At 48.3% G+C, this 20,891-nt stretch overlaps 1 protein-coding gene across 1 annotated transcript in view; it reads right to left on the bottom strand.

Annotated features, from left to right (window-relative positions):
- Positions 1 to 10,603: 10,603 nt before the first annotated feature.
- LOC146196510 (uncharacterized) overlaps positions 10,604 to 20,891 on the bottom strand; it is a 38,372-nt gene continuing 28,084 nt past the window's right edge. Inside the window, exons 2-6 of the mRNA XM_084597031.1 lie at positions 18,908 to 19,143; positions 14,118 to 15,531; positions 13,207 to 13,449; positions 12,678 to 12,782; positions 10,604 to 10,790 (exon numbers count right to left, since the gene is read on the bottom strand). Coding sequence (XP_084453157.1) covers positions 10,731 to 10,790; positions 12,678 to 12,782; positions 13,207 to 13,449; positions 14,118 to 15,531; positions 18,908 to 19,143 — 2,058 coding nt within the window. The 3' untranslated portion in view covers positions 10,604 to 10,730. The remainder of the gene's footprint in view (positions 10,791 to 12,677; positions 12,783 to 13,206; positions 13,450 to 14,117; positions 15,532 to 18,907; positions 19,144 to 20,891) is intronic.

Here is a 20,891-nt window from a genome sequence, read left to right as displayed (position 1 = left end):
GTATACTAGGAAACAATTTGAAGATTCAGTTCGGACATACACTTTGAATGTCGCTACCAATTAAAAGGAACCACGGCGTCGACAGGGAAACCTGAAAGCTCGCGACATTCGAAAAGGCTGTGCGAACTGAACCTTCAAATTGTTTCCCAGTATAGACAAATGGAATTTTGCTATTTGGAAAGTTGAATTAGAAACGGCAGTGATAACCTTCGCTGAGGTATCCTTACTGAAATTTCTGCAAAAATAAAACTGCAAAATATAGGATTAGTATTGATGTATCAAGGTTGGTTGATGACTGGGTGGGCACCTTCTTCACGTGTGGAGGTTTGTTCCTTCCGTATGCTTTCTGGCCGGCGGTTAAGTCCTGTGCGTTGCCAATGGGCTGCTGTGGCTACCGTTGTGTTAAATTCACCCCAGTTAAGTTCGTCTGGCACATAAAAGCCAGTCTGATTTATTTATAGTAACTGAAGTGTCCATGCGGCGTCGGGTAATCACCTAGAAAATCAGCTATATCATTCACATGGCCTTGTGTCATAAAGTCAGTTATCCAAATATATAAGCTTGTAGCTCCTTTACCTGGCTGCGCCAAGAGCGCGGCCAACGCACGGCCGCTGAAAGAAGAAAATAAAGACGACTGCTGGCGGTGAAGCCATGGTTGGCGGTCCTGTTCTGGCCTAGATCCGTGTCAGCTGTATCGTCCTTCGCTCCTGAGGCCTACAAGTTTTGACCAGGACGTGAACAGTGAAGACCGTTAATCATTGTTCCATCTGTGGACATTGAAAGCCGGCCTGTTGTCAGTGATGGGACCAAGTGAATGCAAGTGGAGGTGGCAGTGGTCCCACTCCAAGAATTTCTCAGGCCACAGAAAAATCTGCCGCGGTCTTCGTTTAGACCCTGATGATGCAGATGTTTCATAAAAGTGCTGCTGACATTGGACCCATTTCAATGGCTGCCAGCCACATTTAAATCAGTTATTTTTATTAATGGCAATGCAATAGTCTTCATCCCTGTATACCCAACAATTTATGATATCCCATAACCCTTCTTTATTAAATCACCCATTATGAATAGCATGACGTCATCCTTGCCGAGAGGGTAAACGATGTAACGTTATTGCCCTCGTGTCGAGACAGACACATTGATGCTCAACCCAAAGGGAGAGAAAGATAGGGTAGAGAGAAACCGCCGTTGTCAGCGTCGTACACACGAGCACTATGTGTTACAGTGCGTGCGCGTTCAGGGGAGTGCGATGATTGCGTTCGATGCAACGTCACATACGGATGTAGCAACTGTGGATGAGGAGCGCAGTAAATCTATCGCCCACTTCGCATTTCGCCGCTTCCCCTTAGCGTTGTCACTGGAGTGTCCGGGGCAATAGTCGTCCATATTTATTTATTTATTTATTTATTTATTTATTTGTTTATTTATTTATTTATTTATTTATTTATTTATTTATTTATTTATTTATTTATTTATTTATTTATTTATTTATTTATTTATTTATTTATTTATTTATTTATTTATTTATTTATTTATTTATTTCAAAATACTGCAGGCCAATATTTTGGCCCAGGCAGGAGTGGATATACAAGGCATTAAAACAACAAATAAAAATAAAAATAAAAACACGGGATTAGAGTAAATGAACAAGTCAACAAAATACAACACTCTATCATTCAAAAAAATGCAACTCTAGAGCTTTAATGAAATTGGAAGACTGGAGAATGGCCTCAGGAAGACAGTTCCAGTCGGAAATGGTCCGTGGAAAATAACTGTGCTTGAAAGAGTTAGTCCTTGCAAAAATGGGTTTGAGCATGTTACTTCTTGAATTATGTGTCCTGCGCGACAATTGTTTAAGAATTTCAGGGCGAGGTATGTTTAATTTGTGTGTTAAGAGGTTGTGCATAAACAATAAACGGGACATTTTTCTGCGTAGTTCAAGTAGTGGAATATGGTTAGCTTTCATTAGTGTAGTAGGTGAGTCTGACCTCTTGTATTTACTGTAAATGAACCTAACCGCTTTCCTTTGCACCATCTCTATTTTATGTATGTCTTTTTTTAAATAAGGATCCCATAAAACTGAAGCATACTCTAATTTAGACCTAATAAAGGATGTGTATGCAAGAAGTTTGAGATTACTTGGAACATCATTAAGTTTCCGCCTCAAGTAGCACAGCTTGGAAAATGCGGAGGAACAAATGTCGGAAATATGAGAAGACCAAGTTAAATAATGAGTTAAGGTTACCCCTAAATATTTATAATGTGTAGTCTCCTCAATTAAATGATTAAGCAGGCTGTAAGAGAAATGACTGATATGTTTTTTACGTGAAATTCGCAATAGGACTGTTTTGTCGAGGTTTAATTTCATGTCCCATTTAAGACACCATTGGTGAACAGCTAATAGCGAATTTTGCAAGGTGTAGTGATCGTTGGGCTCATTTATGGTCTTAAAAAGTATGCAGTCATCTGCAAAAAGCCTTAAAGAGGTCACTCGCCGAGAGATCCGTAGGCACGGTCAGATCGAAAATACCGAAGGAGATGTTCCGCGTAGTGCTGCGACCGCACGGCGGCGCCGATCAGCTGACAAGGAAAGCGGGACCGAAGCTGCGCCAGGTCCTGGTTACGGCTGCAGGCCTCAACCTGAATGGGGAAGACAGATTCATCGCCAACCCGAAGAATCAGTCCCTACTAATTATGACCCCGGAGCTCGGCAGGGCAAAGCGGTACGAGCAAATTACGACCATAAAAATCGGGCCAGTTGAGATAGACGCAACTGCTCACGCGGCCATGCCGGAGGGCGGCAAGGGCGTCATATACGACGTTCCGCTGGACGTCACGGAGGAGGAAATTCGGCAGGGACTCAGAGATAACCCCGGCTACATTGGAGCGAGGAGGCTCGGGAAAAAGTCTAAAACCGTGCTCATCATTTTCGAAGACCAAGAAGTCCCGCGAGAGGTGTGGTTCAACGGATTGCTATACCGGTGTAACCTCTACAAAAAGAAATTCGATGTGTGCTACGCATGCGGCAACCTAGGACATCGGTCGGACGTCTGCCCGGACCCCACCAGCCCTCGATGCCGAGGGTGCAGAATGCTTAATCCACCGGAGGGGCACGAACAAAACTGCGAGCCGCAATGCCTACTGTGCGGCGGCTGCCACCCCCTGGGGCACAACCGCTGCAGAAGCATGTACCGGACCCCGCACATTCTCAAAGTCCGACAAGCAGAGAAAGAAGCCACCCAGGCTCAAAACAAGCAGCAAGAGCCAACGAAAACCCGGGGCAGATCGAGAGGAAGAGGCGACGCCGCGGGCACAACGGGCCGTGCGAGAGACTCCAGCGCATCCGTCACCAGAGATGAGCCCAGATCCAAGAGCAAGAACAAGGGGCCGCCACAACCACCGCCACCCAAGGAAGACAAGAACCACTGGCCGAAGCCCGGGGAGACGCCGGCCGGACAAGCAAAGACGAATGAAGAAGTTAACGCAGGCGGTAAGTCGGTCAGCTTCGCTAGCGGGGTCTCCAAAGAAAAAAACTTGGAACTTTCGGAATTACAACAGACTCAAGCCGAGCATAGCAAAGAAATCAGAATCATTAAAGAAGACATCAAAGAGATTAAAGAAACCCTCAAATCTCTAGTCGAGGTAATTAAAGAGTTAAAAGAGGCAAAAGCTACACCTGCACCGGCACCTCCGATGCTCAGGCCGCCCGTCATACGGGGCCCCGGTGGGGCGAGCGAGAGCAATTGTGGCAGGGACAGTGACGACTCAGATGAAATGAATATCGATCAGGCTAGACCTGCGAAACGTAAATCGGATGACACTAGTGTAATTGGACAAGCCAGAAAGCACGTGGCTTTTAGAAAATTAGTCAAGGATGAAATCATAGACTTCGAATTGAACCTGAATAAGAAACTTGAGGCGAGATTTGGAGTGCTAGAAAAGATGCTTCAAGCCCTTTGCAACGCATCGGGTATACAATATCAAAATCATAATGGATCCCAAAACGTCTAAAATTTGGCAATGGAATTGCCGGTCGTTGTCAATGAAGCGATGGCTCTTGCAACAGTACGTAGCTAGCCAGAACACACAGCCTTTGGCAATGGCTCTGCAGGAAACGCGAGGTGTATGGAAGCTTTCGGGGTACAAAAGCTACGATAGCGGGAAGGGAAGTAAAACACAGGTCGTGACGTACGTCAAAAACAACGTCGCCGTCGTCCAGCACGAAGTAGGTAACAGGGAGACCGAAACGGTCTTTGTGGAAATCCTGACCGGTAAAAAGAACAGAGGCAGCATATTTCTACTCAATGTGTACAGCTCCCCGAAGTGCACGAAGGCGAGGTTTGGCCCGATATTTAAGAGAGCGATTAGCCTGGCAGGTAAGAACCCACTAATAATAGCCGGCGATTTTAATGCCAGACATCGAGAATGGGGTTACACGACCAGCAGCCCGAAGGGTCAAACGCTGTTGGAAGATATCACTGAGTCAAACCTCTACATCGCTAACGACATTAGATGCCCGACGAGGGTGGGCAACAGTGTGTCAGTGGACACAAACCCGGACTTGACTCTCTGCCATAGAACTGGCATAGTCAAGTGGACGAACAAGCATCAGGATCTAGGTAGCGACCACTACGTGCTAGAGGTAGAACTAAGTAGGAAAGTGAGCGTTAAGCGCGCTGTGTGTCGGACGGAAACCCAAGTGGATTGGGATAAATTCAGACAGATCAGAGAACGGGAAGAAATTGGAGATATAGAGTGCATTCAAAATTGGGCCGCCCAATTAATTACCCATGTAAACGAGGCCACCGAAGAAATTAAAGGCGAAGGTCTGCCTGAGGCGATGGATAGCAGGTTATTCGGCATGTTCAAAAAGAAAGAAGAGCTAACGAAGAAGCTCAAAAAGCAAAAGTGGAACCGCAATCTCAGGAGAGAGATAGCCAGACACAACGTCGAAATAGAAAAATACGCCCGGAAACTCGAGTCGCAACGTTGGGATAACAAATGCGACGAGATGGAGGGCACCATGAATGGGGCCAAGACGTGGCAACTGCTCAGGTTCCTGATAGACCCGACTAAGTCCAAAACGGTCGCCAATATAGAACAGGTCAAGGCGAGGTATAACTTTAAGGGTACGGACAAACAGCTCATTGACAAGCTCAAGTCCATGTACGTAGCTCCCCCCGCCACAGCGCATTACAGAGATTACAACGGACCGGCGAACAGCGAGCTTGACGCGTCCATAACAGTGGCAGAAGTCAGAGCGGAGCTGCACGGCCTAAAAAGACGCTCGGCCCCCGGGCCGGACCTCGTTAATAACAAGATGCTCGCAAATCTGGACGACGAATCGATCAATGCCCTAACCAAATATTTAAATCAGGTGTGGGAGAGTGGTCAAGTACCCCAAGAGTGGAAAAGGGCTAAGATCACCCTAATCCACAAGCAGGGAAAACCACCGGGTTTGGAGAATCTCCGCCCAATATCGCTAACATCCTGCGTAGGCAAACTACTTGAGAAAGTTATTCAGAGGAGGCTAACCAAATACACCGAAGAGAATGATGCGTGGCCGGCTGAATTGGTCGGATTCAGGCCCGGCCTTTGTACGCAAGATACCATGCTCAGACTACATAACGATGTTGTCAGAGACTTCAGGAAAAAAAATACGAAAGCTATTCTAGGCTTAGACCTTAAGAAAGCTTTTGACAACGTCAGTCACGACGCCATTCTCGACGGGCTCGCTGAGCTTAGAGTAGGCGAAAGAACCTACAACTATATTAGATCATTCCTGCGAGACAGGACGGCGATCATCAGCTTTCAGGGCTTATGTTCGGAGGAGTTCCCGCTGGGTAACAGAGGCACTCCGCAGGGAGCTGTGCTCTCACCTTTCCTTTTTAACATCGTAATGAGGAAGCTCCCCAGTAAGCTTGGCCATCTCGATGACTTAAAACTAAGCATCTACGCGGACGATGTGACCGTCTGGATGTGCGAAGGGAACGACTCGTACATCACATCCAGGCTCCAAGAGGCAGCAAATATAATCAGCTATCACGCAGAGGACGTAGGTCTATGCTGTTCGCCAGAAAAATCGGAGCTTCTGGTAATGACCAGCAGTAGTGGGAAGATAACTCCAGATATCAAAATTAAAGTCAACGGAAACGAAGTCCGGAAAGTAGATGAAATTAGAATATTAGGTATGATTATCAACCGCAGGGGTAGTAACAAAAGCCTGATGAAGAAATTAAAAGATCAGGCGGAGCTCGTAGTCAGAGTATTTAAGAAGACGTCCAACAGAAGGAGTGGTCTCACGGAGGCTAGTAGACTCAGACTCGTACAAGCTTTTGTCACGAGCAGAATGTGCTACGCGACTCCATTCCTAAATATCAACAAGACCGAAGAACACAAATTAAACACCATAATTAGGAGATGCACGAAGTGCGCTCTAGGACTCCCCATAACTACCTCTAACGACATTCTAGAGAAAATGGGGTTGCATAATGAGTGGAAAGAGCTGGCTGCGGCGGTCAGGCTGTCCCAGAGAGAGCGACTCGCAGGAACGGCGGCGGGTAGGCAAATCCTCGATTGGGTAAACCTACTAGCGCCCGGGGAAGGCGAAAGTGTCAGAGAAAGCATAGATCGAGAAATCAGAAAGCATCTATACGTCTCGCCCATACCGAAGAACATGCACCCCGTACACGACGAGGGGAGGAGAAAAAGCAGAGCTAAGCACCTCGCTAACAAATTGGACAAACTCCCGCCGGGATCGGTCGCCTACACCGATGCAGCGATCGGGAAAGAAGGCGACGTAACCTCGGTCGCCCTATTGGACACTGGGATCGCCATAGGAATAGAAAGAAATCGAGATCTACCGCCGGTAGAGGCGGAGGAGATTGCAATAGCCATTGCCATTGCACGACCAGGCGTGAAACACGTCATCAGCGATAGCAAAGCGGCGGTTAGAAATTTTAGCAAGGGTAGAGTCAGCAATCGTGCTGCAAAACTTCTGAACGAGTCGTCTCTCGCCGAAAGCGTGACCATAATCTGGACCCCAGCACACGCCGGTCTCGCCGGCAACGAGGCTGCCCACATGCTCGCCCGCTCCTCGCTACCTCGGGGTGCTGCGGACGCCTCCACAACATCTAAAACCAAAGAATGTATAGGTACCTTTAGGGATGTAACGGACAACTTGAAGAAAGACCGGAGGATATATCCGCCACCGGTTAGATCCCTGAGTAAAAAGGAATCGTATGACTGGAGAAGACTCCAAGCTCGAAATTTCTTTTCGCCCCTGTGGAGGAGTTGGACGGGCGCCAGAGGGCGGAAGAGGGACGGTGCAGAAACCGAAATTTGTAAATTTTGCGGCCACGTGGCAACATTAGATCATATAATATGGAGATGCGTTCGTGCCCCAGGGCGCAACGCGATTAAAACTAGCGATGAATGGGAGACCACGCTAAGAAGCTCCGACGAAAAAACACAGCGATTCGCCGTCCGCCTGGCGGCCGAGGCTGAAGACCTCTTCTCCTAGACGAGGCCGGGTGTCCTCTGGCCGCGGTGTGACAGACTGCCTCCCCGGACGCCTGCGTGCGGACTCGTAGGTGGCTGCTGCACCATATTCGGCGGAAATAAATGTTCTTCCTCCTCCTCCTCCTCCTTAAAGAGACATTATCAGGAAGAGAAACAGACAGATCATTAATATAAATTATGAAAAGCAGCGGTCCTAACACGCTCCCTTGGGGTACACCTGATGTGACTGGAAGCTCGTTTGATTTGAAACCATTAACCTCTACGTATTGTTTCCTGTATGTAAGATAAGCATTAATCCAATTAACAAGGTAGTTAGGGACGCCGATACTTACTAATTTATAAATTAGTTTACTATGGGAAACTGTGTCAAAGGCCTTGCAGAAGTCTAAAATGAGGACATCAATCTGCCCAGATTTATCGAGAACTACTTGAAATTCATTAACTGTAGTTACCAACTGCGTGACAGTGGACATACCCTTTCTGAAGCCGTGTTGCAAGGAGGATAAAATGTTATTTTCAGCTAGAAAGGAGTTAAGATGAAGTTATTTAACCTGTTGCACTGACATCGTGTTTCGCCTCCATTGAAATGCGTTCGCTAGGGCCGGGATGGGACCGGGTTCTCCCAGAACAGTAGCCATAACCACTGAACCATCGCAGCGGTGTCTTCAACTTTCCGGAATAGTGATATAGGACCCCAGGAACGAGCCTTCTTCCATGCTACGTTTCTCAGTTGCTTATTTCTGCACTAAAGCCGGAGGGGCGCCCGGCACTACGATGGCAGTGCATGCACTGTGCCTAAAGTCTGGCTCCATCGGAGGGGCGTATCTAGTGATTCGAACACAGGTGGAAGAGGAAATAAAAAGGAAGAAAGAGAGACCAGTCTGCTTCCCACATCGTTTTATACAAAGGGTAGAGATTATTTTTCCCCATCGCGGGTTTTAGAAAATATGATAATGGCTGTAATTAAAACTCACTGTGCTAAACTGCCGAAATTACAAAAAAGAAATGTTCTGACAACCACGCAAGAATAAAAAAAAAATGATAGCCTGCCTCGTATTCAGGGTGTCGAACCGGAACCAAACCCTAATTTTCGCCCGGAACCGGAACTAAACCAAACCCCAAATTTGTTTCCCCTTGGAGCTAAACCCGAGCCGGAACAAATCGGAGGAACCGTTTCGAACCGGTTCGCGATACGGTTCCGAGTCACTTTTACTGGCAACTTACCTTCATTATTTTTGTTCTTTTGCCGCTGCTTGTAAAGCGCTCTACTCATCTATTTCTAGTGCGCAACTGCACGCCGCAAACGTCACAACAACATTGAAAAACAAACCATTTCAAAAAGATGACAAGAACAGAGGAAAATATATTGCCACGTGCATAGCACCAATCTCTGGTTTCGGGCTATCATTTCATCACGTTTAATTCATTTCAATCCTAGGCAGTGAAATAATAGCATATAATTCGTAAGCACAGTTACATATTTGGATATACGACCATGCACAACTCAAAAATGAAATGTCAAATTTGTTTTAAAAAATGCCACTCAAATAATTTTATTTTCCTACCGTCCGATGAGGTAGAGATGAGTCACATGGCACGTGCATAGCAGCCGTATGCAATGCGATGCCAGTAGATGCAATTTGGTTGATCAACACTTCAGAATGATAAGCCCAGGCTGATGGGTAGGAAGGCCGCCTCGGGCAGCAATTTATCGGTCTGTTCTTGAGTTACATCTGAACTTAGCAGAAGATTCCATAAGTCGATTTCCCCCTTTGTGTTCTCTTCTTTTTTTCCCTAGCGATGTCCTTGGCAAGTTAAACTATTCCCAGAAACTCCGATGTTAAAATGTGAAGACTTGGTGGAGCAAGGAATTCAGTGTAATTACTAGTAAGAATATTAATTGGGAAGCTCTATTTGGTGTGCTACCGTTTCGGCCCGTACAATTACGGTGTCGAAAAAAAGAATGCGTTTCATCGTTTTATCCACCATCACTGATGCGAATACCTAAGACAGTCTAGAGAAGTAACACTGAAAACGTAATAAGTAACGTGGTCTACAGGTTCTGCGGTTACAGGGATGTCGGGACGAAATTTTTGAAAAGTAGGGAGAAGGAGGGTCAAGCGGAGCGAAAGGACCTGCGACTAGGCCCTAAGAGGGAAAAAAAAAAAAGCATAGGAGGGATTGGTAGTAACTGTGCAATCGATAAAGTGCAGCGTAAGAGGCTAGCTCGAAGGACCAATACAGGAAGAAAAAAAAAAAAAAAAAGGAAATGGTAAATGGAGTCTTCATTCCAGTGCCGCTCGTGTGGGCCGATTAGAGAACGCAAGGTCCCTGAAACTGTCCCTGTTATCGTTTTTTTTTTTTACTTGTTTGAACCGGTTCCGGTAGGGTAGAACCGGTTCGAACCGGAACGGAATGTGTCTTCGGAGCCGAAACCGAACTCTAACCCAAAAGGCGTGAACCCGAACCCGAACCGAACACGAAGAAATTCCGGTTCGACACCCTGTTCATATATATGTACTCCTCATAAATTCGAGCGCAGGGATCCCAGACCCCTCAAATACTGGTGGGGGATCTCAGACCCGCCGAGACCACCCTAACTAAGCCCTAGCAGTGCAGCCTCCAACGGACTATTTCAAAGAAATGTGAAGAACTAATCCAAAATACTTCGGCATACATTTAATTTCTTATATTCAAAATGACCAGCGTTTTTCCCGTTATTGGCAAGGGATGTAGCTTTTTAGAGAAAGAGAGAGATGTACGTTTTTTTGTGTGTGTGTTTTTTTTTTTACTTTTGAACTGCAAACTTTTGAACCTCGCTTAAGAAATTTACGACACGATTCAGTAGTAGCGTCCAGAGATCCACATAGCAGCGGGTGAGATACGTTTCCTGGCGGCCAAAGAAATTAATCGTCAGCTGCAGTAACAGAGTTCTCTTGAACACCTCGATACACGTGCGGCCAGATAGGAAGCGAGAATGAATGACAATATCATTTCTCACGTCAGAGTCAGAACGCGTATATGGTATATTCTTATTAAATGTAACGATGCCTATTTGCATAAAGTAGGAAGATCTTTCGTCGATTATTTTTGTAGCTGAAGTCAGGGCGATTTGGGAGGCCCTGACACCGGACTAAGGATGCTCCAGAAAAAAGGAACATTAAAAAGTTGAGCAAAGTAGATATCGTCGGAGGGGACAGGGTGAGCGCTCAGAAGACGGTGCACTTGTGCGTCGGGTTGAGCACGGTCTCCGGCGAACAGTCGAAGGCCTGCGACAATGCATAAAAATTGAGCTAAGTGTTTTATCGGGTAACAATCATTAGGTTTTGGTACAAGGTGAAGTGCAATAAGTCCGTAAAAGACGATATTTTTCATGCAAATGAAGCTGAATAAAAATACTTCTTTATTTTATGTTTTACTGCGCGAGCAAGTTGGTTCCATTATACGCAAATACCGGAGTGTATCTCTGCGTGCCTACCGAGTGAAGCCTACGGCGCCAGCAGCGAGCCGAGCGCGGGAACCGTGCACCCACTCAGAGCTCTCTGATCGTATACCAGTTCAGAAACACCTGCCGGTATGACTGGCGTCACAACATGCATTTTATAACGGCGTTTTAATTAAGAATAGCTTGCCATAGGATGTAGAATACTTTGTCACGCGTTTTTTCAAAGCACTCGCAGACTTTTAGCGATAGACCGCCGCCATTGGTGCTATATGCGAAACGAGAAAAGAAATATATATTATGATAATCAAGAGTTGCTTTCGTGCATTGCTATGCATGGGTCGCACTCGCGACTCGTACCCTTATACTTTTCGCGGTGTTTTAAATATAATCCGCATTTGAAACGATATTTCGCGCTTCCACAGTCTGCTCTAAGGTGATTATATGGTTGCTCTGCACCAGAGGACGATCGACATACCCTGTGAAATCAGACAACTGCTTTGGAGACATTCGCTTACATGTACCTATTCCTAAACGTGCATGATGTGTCTAATTTTCATCCCGTCTACAACGGTTACTGAGGTGTCTGCGAGGGCCCCCTCATCCAGGTGGGCAGCGGTTGTGGAGAGAAGGAAAGTAACGCTGTCACAACACGCACTTCAATAAGCGGATCACGAGCGACGACATCATCGGCTCATCTGAAGTGGCTGGCCACCTAAGGCAAAATATGTATAATACAACTAATTTAAGCACACAAAAAGTCCTTACCGAACTATAACGTGTAAGTGCAGCAGATGTGAGGCATAAAATCATTAGCAAAACATGAAGCCAGCCGAAATATGTGATGCGGCAGGACGGAAAACAAAGATGGAGGTGCTGTATAGTCGGTAGATCATACTAAGGTGGGTTACATTCAGAAAACTATGTGAACACGAAAACGGGGACGCTGTGTGTGTGTGTGTGTGTGTGTGTGTGTGTGTGTGTGTGTGTGTGTGTGTGTGTGTGTGTGTGTGTGTGTGTGTGTGTGTGTGTGTGTGTGTGTGTGTGTGTGTGTGTGTGTGTGTGTGTGTGTGTGTGTGTGTGTGCGTGCGTGCGTGCGTGCGTGCGTGCGTGCGTGCGTGCGTGCGTGCGTGCGTGTGTGTGTGTGTGTGTGTGTGTGTGTGTGTGTGTGTGTGTGTGTGTGTGTGTGTGTGTGTGTGTGTGTGTGTGTGTGTGTGTGTGTGTGTGTGTGTGTGTGTGTGTGTATCCTCTTCTTGTGTTCGCATTGTTCCCGCGCAGTGCACATTAGAATGGAAAAGCATGAAAAGAAAATTAATTAGAAAATCGCCATGCTAAAGGGACACACCGCTTACGCTGTTGACCGCATCAAGGTCCGTATTCCGAGCTTTGCTGCGTTATCGAAAGTGTCGCCATCTCCCCAACCTCGAGTCACCTGATTGGTGGAAACACCGGAACCGGATGTCACTACCACTTCTGGTTCCAGTGCAGGCCATCTTCGAGTGTCATTTTCGTTAACGTCATCGCGCGTGTTCTATGGATAAATATCAGTAGGTGATCTCCAACAAATCGGCACCATGGCGCAGTCGATTTCGAAGGCGCAGCAAGCTTTCTTATAGCTATACGCGTATGTTTCATTACCAGCACAAAATCTCTTGTGTCTTTTTCAACGCCGCCTGGAGGCTGTAGTGCGAGGAAACACGTGGTGTCCACTTACCTGCGAAAAGCGCGCCACGTGACGCAGCACATCGCTGCAGGTGTCCCCGTCTCCAGGCTCATCGCTACCGGAGCACTTGACAAAACACCAGGTGATGAGCAGCACCTGCGAAAACATCATGTGTTCCATTGAGTAAAGACATCTACTTCAGCGCCGCCACGGACGGCAGCGACGACATGCATGGAAGTCAGCGCGCTTCAAACATGCCAAAAACAGCCTCGTAGATCGTGAGCGGCGCAGTGACTGGTGTCGTGCTAAAGTTTAATGATGCCGTCCCATTGCATGACAGAAAAAATGAAAAGATATGTGCGTATAGAGTACAAGCCGCGTAGAACACTTGGCTTTTAGTATTTTGTAGCTTGCGCTCCCATTGGTTAATAATCCGGCCATCGTATTTCGACGTCATTCACAATTTATGTTTACAGTACGAACAATTGCGTACATTCAACGGTTCAGAAGGAAGGATATGTGGCTTGGCTTGCGCATTTTTGAAGTTAAACGGGCTCGTTTAGTAAATACCATACGTTACCTGGACGGCTGAGAGGTCGGGCGTCACCAACCAGCGATCGTCGTCGCCACGACCCGAGCGCGCGAAGGCGTCCAGCACGGCTTCGACCGAAGCGAGCTCGGCCATCAGCAGATCCGGAGCAGAGGGCACGGCTGGCGACGTGGAGGAAAATTTGAGGCACGAACGCGACTCGTTCAGTGCAGCGTCGGCGTCCGGAAGGTGACGGTAGAAGTGGAAGGCCAGTTCGGCCGACGCAACGCCCACCTGCGTAAACGTTCACGGCCACCAAAGGGCAGACCGGGGCTTGATAGGCTAATCATTATTTCAGACAATATATTTATACATGACAGAAAAGAGTTCTAACGCGACGGCGTTAAAGGTTCCGTACAGCGGAAGACCTCGTGTCGGCGTAAGCGTGACTGGAACGTTTTGACTGGTCTGCAGCTCGTGCTGTGGGGGGAGAGGGGGGGAGGGAGAGGGGAATGGAATCGAACCTCTGACTCTTGGGTCGCGTGCACGCTACCATCACGCCTTCAAGGAACGTTTGTTTAGTAATAACCAAACAGAGGCCTTGTGAAAACACTTCGTCTCACAGCGTGCGAGATAACAGTACCGCAACACATAGTTAATTAGGGCCGCTAATTATACTGGCATTCATCCTCTAATGCTATCGCGTAACACTTGTAAGGTGAACTTAAGTATCATTTCAAATCATTTTAATTAAAATCAGTGCTTTGCAGAAGTAAATCATGAATACCAAGGGCAGAAACTTTTACTAATCGCGCATGTTCCTCATTGACATAAAGCTGGCTGTTCGGAAGTCGTTCAACGTGCATTCTTCTTGCATGGGCTTTGTAATGATCTTGCACTGTTTCTGGCTAGCCACATTAGCCTAAAAGAACACAAGGTCAAGAACGGTCACAGGCACTAACCTGCGTGCCCAATCCTCCGTACTTTACGGCAGACGTTATGCCGTCATCGTAGAAGGGCAGCACAAGTGTGAACGGCGACAGCACGAAGTCGCTCTCGGTCTCGTTGAGGGTGTAGAACATGCAGTCCTGGAATGGTCTCGCCGCCAGCGATCGCCGGGGAGCTACGTAGTCCGGACTGCGAATCAGCGACCAAAAGGTCAGCCAGTTGGTCACCAACGAATCGCCCACATCCGGCAGGGTGACGTCAGCCGATGTGTTCGCGTCGGTCGGCATATCGACCAGGCGCAACGTCGAGTCCACTGTGTTCCAGCGGCTCGTGAACGATATGTTCGCCGAGAAAGGCTTCCTGGCCGACAGCCGCCGGACAAAAGCAGTGCGCACGTCGCCCACGAGGCTGTGGACGTTGATGTTGGTGTTGGGCCGGACGACGTCCGCGTCGTAAAGGGCGAAGATGAGGTCGCCCACGAACGTGTAGGTCATGGCGAAGCAGGCCCGTCCATAATTAAGCACCGCCTTGTCCCAATCCCAGCTGTAGTGGTTCAGGACGAGCTCCATGTTAGCGAACAGGGCTGCGTAGCGTACGGCGCACCAAGACACGTACAGGTGCGTGTCTGACTCGCCGTAATTGCGTCGCAGTTCGAGGAAGGCGCGCAGGAAGGCTGGATTCGTGGCTTTAACGCGTATGCCACGCCCGTTAGGAATGGTCCAGTGTCGCGCCACGGCCGCAGACCACTCAGTGCGATTGACGAGCCGGTCTTCTTCCTCTTCGAGTGACTTCGGCTCGTCCTGGGACAAGCCCCGGTATGCCCTGCGCAGAGGAGTCAACATCTTGTGCTCTACGGCTCGCATCTGTTCGAAGGTGACTCCGCCGTCCTTATCAGCATCGGCGGAGAAGTGCAATCGGAGGACGTTGAAGAACTTGCGGGACTCGTTGAGTCCGCGCAGCCTGGCCTGTCTTCCAAGCATCCTGGGAAACGTATGGGCCTCCCGCACGATGATCGTGGTCCACCAGTCGTCGGCCGAGCCTTCATCGGGGTTGTCCACCAGGATATTGAGGATGGAAGGCCAGTGCAGGACAGCGGACAGGTACACGACTGTGCGCATCACGTCGGGAGCCCTGGAGCGCGCAGGCCAGAATACGCCTGCTTGCGCAAGGGCCTTCTTGACATAGGGCATCTCGTTCCTGCCGTCCCGTATAACGGCGTCGCAGCTGCGGTATAGCGCGGCCACGCGCTCCCGGGTCGTTCGACTTTTTGATCCCTGCAACGCACCGCCTGTTCTCGTGATGTTGCGCGTGAGGCGAGACAGCCGCTCCAGCGCCGACATGAAGATCTCAGTGCGGACGGAGTGCGCATGCTGTTGCTGCCAGCCTTCGCAGACGTAGCGGGTGAAGCTGTAGCACGGGTTGAAGGACCTGCGGAGCGCCATGAAGCAGTTCAGCGAAGGCTGTTATTGCTCGACCTCCACGAATTATTGCAGCCATCGTGTGACTAAAATGACGTCATCAGATAACATAATCACATGACCTTACATACCTCCCGTGCGTGAACACACCTTTGTGCATTCCCTCGCGTGCCCCTTACACATCTGTCATATTACGCGACAGCCAATTCCCCTCTTCTTTCGTGAGAGAACAGGAATGTAATGCGTAGTAAAAATTAGCCTGGTGGACCGACACCAACTGCCCCCTACGTGCAGGTTCTTCCTTGATGCGTGCAGGTCTTGATGCGTGCAGGTCTTAATGCGTAATGCCTGCTCCGGGGCGAGCTACAGTGCCGACATTCTTGCGAGGTGGCAAAACTACACTCCCAACACAACAACCCGCCAAGCGTCACACCTACAACAACGATGAGGTTTTGCCTATGCGATCGGAGTTTTGTCCATATGCGGTATAGGTGTCTGTGGGAGGGTGTCGAGCTGCAGCTTATCCGCGCCCAGACGGAATGTTCGTAGGTCCTGGATTATGCCAGAACTCAGCGCGTGTCAACGACATGCTTTCGTCTTCGTTGGCTTTTGCACGCGGCAGAGGCGCGATCACCGCATATGAACTTTCCTGCCCAACCCCCACTCCCAGTAACTACAGGCCACTGAAAAACCCTGGCTGTGATAGAAGGACTCTGTCAATAAATTACAAATAAGCTCGACTTACTGCTCTACTCCGAAAGTGAGATGAGAAAGTAAAAAGTCTGAAACCGGAGCATCCTCTCAATCAGTCACATATTCTCTTCGATCTACTTCCGTTGGACTATGCAGTTCTCACGTTCCTTACCCATGTGTTCCTTCCGCAGAGCACACAGTTGACGAAACAAGGACACTCAAGGCAGTCTATTCAGCCAAGTACAGAAGTGATTGAGATACATTATTTGTAAAATTTAGAGTCGGAAAACTCTCTATTCATTAGCCACAGCGTAGAAATATGACATCACTATAGCGAGCAAAATTGACGCCAGTAAGTGAAATTTAACAGCGAAAACAAGACCTAATTCAATTATGGGAACCAAGCACACATTTCTCTTCGCATCAGTGTGAAGTCCGTGGGGTGCTAAGGTGGACATCTGGCATCTCCTCGAACTGCTGGTCGGTGTGCCCCGACATCCAATACGATGAGGGTGAAAACTTTGCTGTTTCTATGCCCAGACACAGTTTCCCGCCACTGCGGTACGCTGAGGGTACAGCATTTTTGAGTGCTTGACAAGACTCAGTACGCACAGGCTGTTACAGTGAAACTTGGAAAATTCTCGAAACATCAATTTTTATTTTAGAGAAAGCCGGCATTTCGGAGCTGGCACGGTTCCTCCTTCAGGGCTGACGCGAGCCTTGTTATATGCAGCTATAAGTAAAGGGAAAGAGAGGCGAGGAAACTGCGAATACATTGTTGGGAGAGGAGGAGAGAAAGGGTTGAGAAAGAGGGCTACGCTCTTGTACTCGCCCCCCCCCCCTCCCCCTCCCTCGCCTCTCATTTCCTTCATTTCCCGTGTCAGCCCTAAAGCCCCCCGTCAGCCACCCGTGCCGGCTCCGAAACATCGGGTTTCTCTGAAATAAAAAGTGACAGTTGGAATATTTTCAAGTTTCACTTAGTTGCCAACCCAACCAGACAAGCGTATGTGTCGGAATGTTTAGCGTACAGGCTGTTAGCGCATTTAGAGGGAAGCTGCGAGCGCATGACTACCCCGCTTTACTAAGTGCTACTATGGGTTGCGTCAGGCACATGCACTGAAAGAGCAGGCACTGCGCATGCGTCTTTCCGCCAATTCTCGTTGTAGGCGACAGCGCTTCGCGAAGGGCGGCGATCATACGCTCCCACCTTCCCTCTAAGTGCGCAAAAAGCCTGTACAATACTGCTGCCAGCGATCAAAGACTTGTTTCGATCAGTTAGAAATATTATGTTAGCCCCACATCTCGAAGCACTGCACTGGTCTCCTCTCCGTCTACATTTACCGAAATCTCTCTCCTCTTGGTTTCCATGATCTTGCTAAGTCTTGCTTAGAATTTCCTTCTAGGACCCCCCCCCCCCCCACACACACACTCTCCCCTGGCTCAGTATAGCGTATTTCCTTGTCCTCCCGAAAAAAATTCCAGAAGTGCACCTAAGTCTGCTTGGGTGCAGTAATGCGAAAGCATTTTCTGTCGTGCAGCCCGGTGGATTCGCCCGACACTACACTAGTAGACTTCGACCGCACCGACCAGATGGCGTATGTGCATGGCATATTTTACCTGGGTTAAATGAAGGAAGGATTCTAGCGGATATCAAGAAGAAATAGGCATGGGCAGGGCATGTAGTGCGAAGAGAGGATAAGCGATGTCCGCTGGGGGTAACAAACTGGGCTCCAAGGGAAGAAAAGCGTAGCAGGGGGGGTAAAAATTTAGGTCGGCGGATTAATTCAAGGAGTTCGCAGAGGTAAAATGGATGCAGATAGCATATGAACGGGTTAATAGGAGGAATATGCGACAGGCCTTCACCGTGCAGTGGGTATAGTCCGTCTGATGGCGATCATAATGAAATGAAGGAGTGCCGCAGGTGGAACTTCATGAAGACGACGATGTTCACTGCAGAGCGCAAATTGTTTTGCAGTCGAAAGTTGATGAAGACGACGATGTTTACATGTTTACTGCACACCGCGAGTGTGTGCTGCAGTTTTACACGAGGCGTGGTGGATTATGGCGATAGTATATTGCTTTTTTGCCTAAACCAAGGAAACTGATCTATTAGGATGGTGGTTCGATTCCTGGCGGTGACGCGCTGTTCGGTCTTAAATATCAGTTTGTGCAGATACGCATGGATGAGAGGCTCTGTTTACAGGCTCTATTCACGCACTCATCAGTTAAAATGATTTCGCATTAAAAAATGATGATGATGTCAGTTAGTGTGTAATATTAGTGTGTAAAATAGTAGTGTGTGATGATGATGTCAGTTAGTGTGTAAAAGGTCGGGTTGTATCGAGGGCGTGCGTTAGGCTGAACCGCGCGTAGCGCAATGTCATACACACGAGCACTCATTCCTACATGCAAAGCGGTCGTCCGGCGTGAACAGGCACACTCTGAAAAACTGGTGAAGGAAGGCCTAAAACTCTTCAGCTCTTCAGTAAGTTCTAGGCTCCCCGTTCTTCCTCGCACTCTGCGTTACGACGACACGCAAGACGTGTCCTCCACAGCTCTCGATATGCTCTTCCGAACGAACAACCAAATGTCTTAGTCAAAATAGGGAGCTGGCAGCGAGGTACATTAAACCGCACTGCCCTTTAAAGTGAAACTTGATCTTTCTCGAACAGTGCGTCCAGCTTGGAACATACCTGTTCATGGATTCCTGCAGCTTGCGGGAAAACTGTCCGCAGGCGTACGAGCGACAGGGCTCGCTGTGCGTGTTGATGAGCGCGAACACGATGGAGAGCAGCAGCGCGGAGCCCAGCACCACGGCTGCGATGCCCAGCGTCGGCAGCAGAAGCATGCGCTTATGGGACGACGCGTGCTCCTCGGTGGCACCCGGTAGCGTCTGAAACGCCACCAGCTGCGGACGGGCCTGCAATGCCTGTAAAAGTCGTTTGGAATAACGGTTGTGTATGGTGGCGCCGCTACGTCAAGCGCTGCAGGCTATACTCGCAATGAAACACGCTTTAATCTAGCTGGCAGACAAGATAGGACCGCGCCAGCAATGGTCTAGGCTGGTGGCCTGAAATTAGATTTTCACATTTAGAATTCCGTGCCTGACAGCGACGTACACGGCAGAAAGATAGGGGGTCTGCCAAACTGGCACCATATATTTCTTGAGCGTTGGCAAAAAGTGCTCTGTCCGCGCATCGCAGGAGCATGGAAGAATAGACTGACAAGCAGACGAAGAGAGTGACGACAGGATGCGTAACATATGAAGTACATGACGAGCAGTCTTTTTATAGCAGTGAGTGACTGTGCTTGGTCAGGATCCAGAGTAGAACGAGAGAAAGAAGATGGCTACACTGTATTAAGAGCACTGAACAAGGGTAGAAGAAGATGGGGGGGGGGGGGGGGGGGGGGGGGGGCTCAGTTCACAGGTCAAGCCAACGTTTTGACAAGAACGTTGGCTCGACCTGAGAACTGAGGCTCCTCATCTACCCAATTGTTCGGTCCTCTTTCATACGTCATGCTGAGCTTGGTCAGTGTACCTCTGCCATCGACGACCGTCTGCTGCTATACGCCGCCTCAGAATTTGCGATTCGAACAAGAAGTGAGAGTGCAGAGTGGCGGCTTCGACTAATGCGCCAACTCAATAAGAGGCATCGTCCAGCCTCAAGGATGTGGTTCGTTTCACATTGCGTGCCAGCAAGTCATCAGACGGAGCAGAGTACAAGAATTTATATGCCTACCCTACTGAAAAAATTGTATGAGGCAATAACCTCATATTTTCTCAAACAATCTCGCTTCATTCGCATAAGAAATTACATACAGATCGCATATAATTGCATTAGGTCTCATAGCTTCTTGCTCATTAGCATAAATTATGCGAAATATTTAATGAAAATGATGTCCACCGTATGGGAGTCTATGCGATTTGGTGAGATTTTTTGAGGTTATTGCTCGGGGAACTTTTGGTTTTTCAGTAGGGTACCCCGTCAGACCTTGCACTCACACTAAAAGGCAAGCTAAGGCAGACTATCGAGAACATTTCGAACCAAAGCACGCAAGCTGCGCACTTTGTGGCCATGCTCTACGTTCGGAAGGGGTACGACAGTCGAGGACACCGTCAGCCATGGAAACAGGAGGTATTGTCTCACCTGGCCTCTGTAGGCGCTGGCTTCCATGAAAGGAGCTCCTAGAAAGCGTATTGAGCAGGACCGTGCTGAAATTCAGGAAAAATCGTTCGCCGGCCAGCAAGGCGCGTTGGGCACGTTCGAACGTGACCGCTTCTTCTTCGCTTTCACCTTTCTTGGTCCTGGCACGTTGTTTTCAGCTGTGCGAATTACGTCGCAGAATCTAGCGACAATAGCAGTATGATCACATTAATAAACCAGCAATTATTAAACATTTCCAGGAACAACAAGGTTGTCTCAGAAATGGAACAATACTCAGGCGAAGGAAGAGTATCAAAATAAGAAAATATAAAAGTGAAGGTATTTCTTTCTTGTCTTCTTCTTCGGACTCGATGCAGGTTTTACGGAAACTCATATAAACTCTAGAGAGATCAAAGAACTATTTATAAACAGGATGATATGTACAAAGTATTAAAAACGACTTGCAATCAACAACCTGCGGACCCTCTTTAAGGCTACTCAAGCTTCGAGTGTATATTGCATTGCAAAGCAT

The sequence above is a fragment of the Amblyomma maculatum genome, chromosome 3 (assembly GCF_055883805.1).
Source record: "Amblyomma maculatum isolate TAMU_Amacu chromosome 3, ASM5588380v1, whole genome shotgun sequence".
Taxonomy (NCBI): Eukaryota; Metazoa; Arthropoda; class Arachnida; order Ixodida; family Ixodidae; genus Amblyomma; species Amblyomma maculatum.
This window is presented reverse-complemented; position numbering and strand designations above follow the sequence as displayed.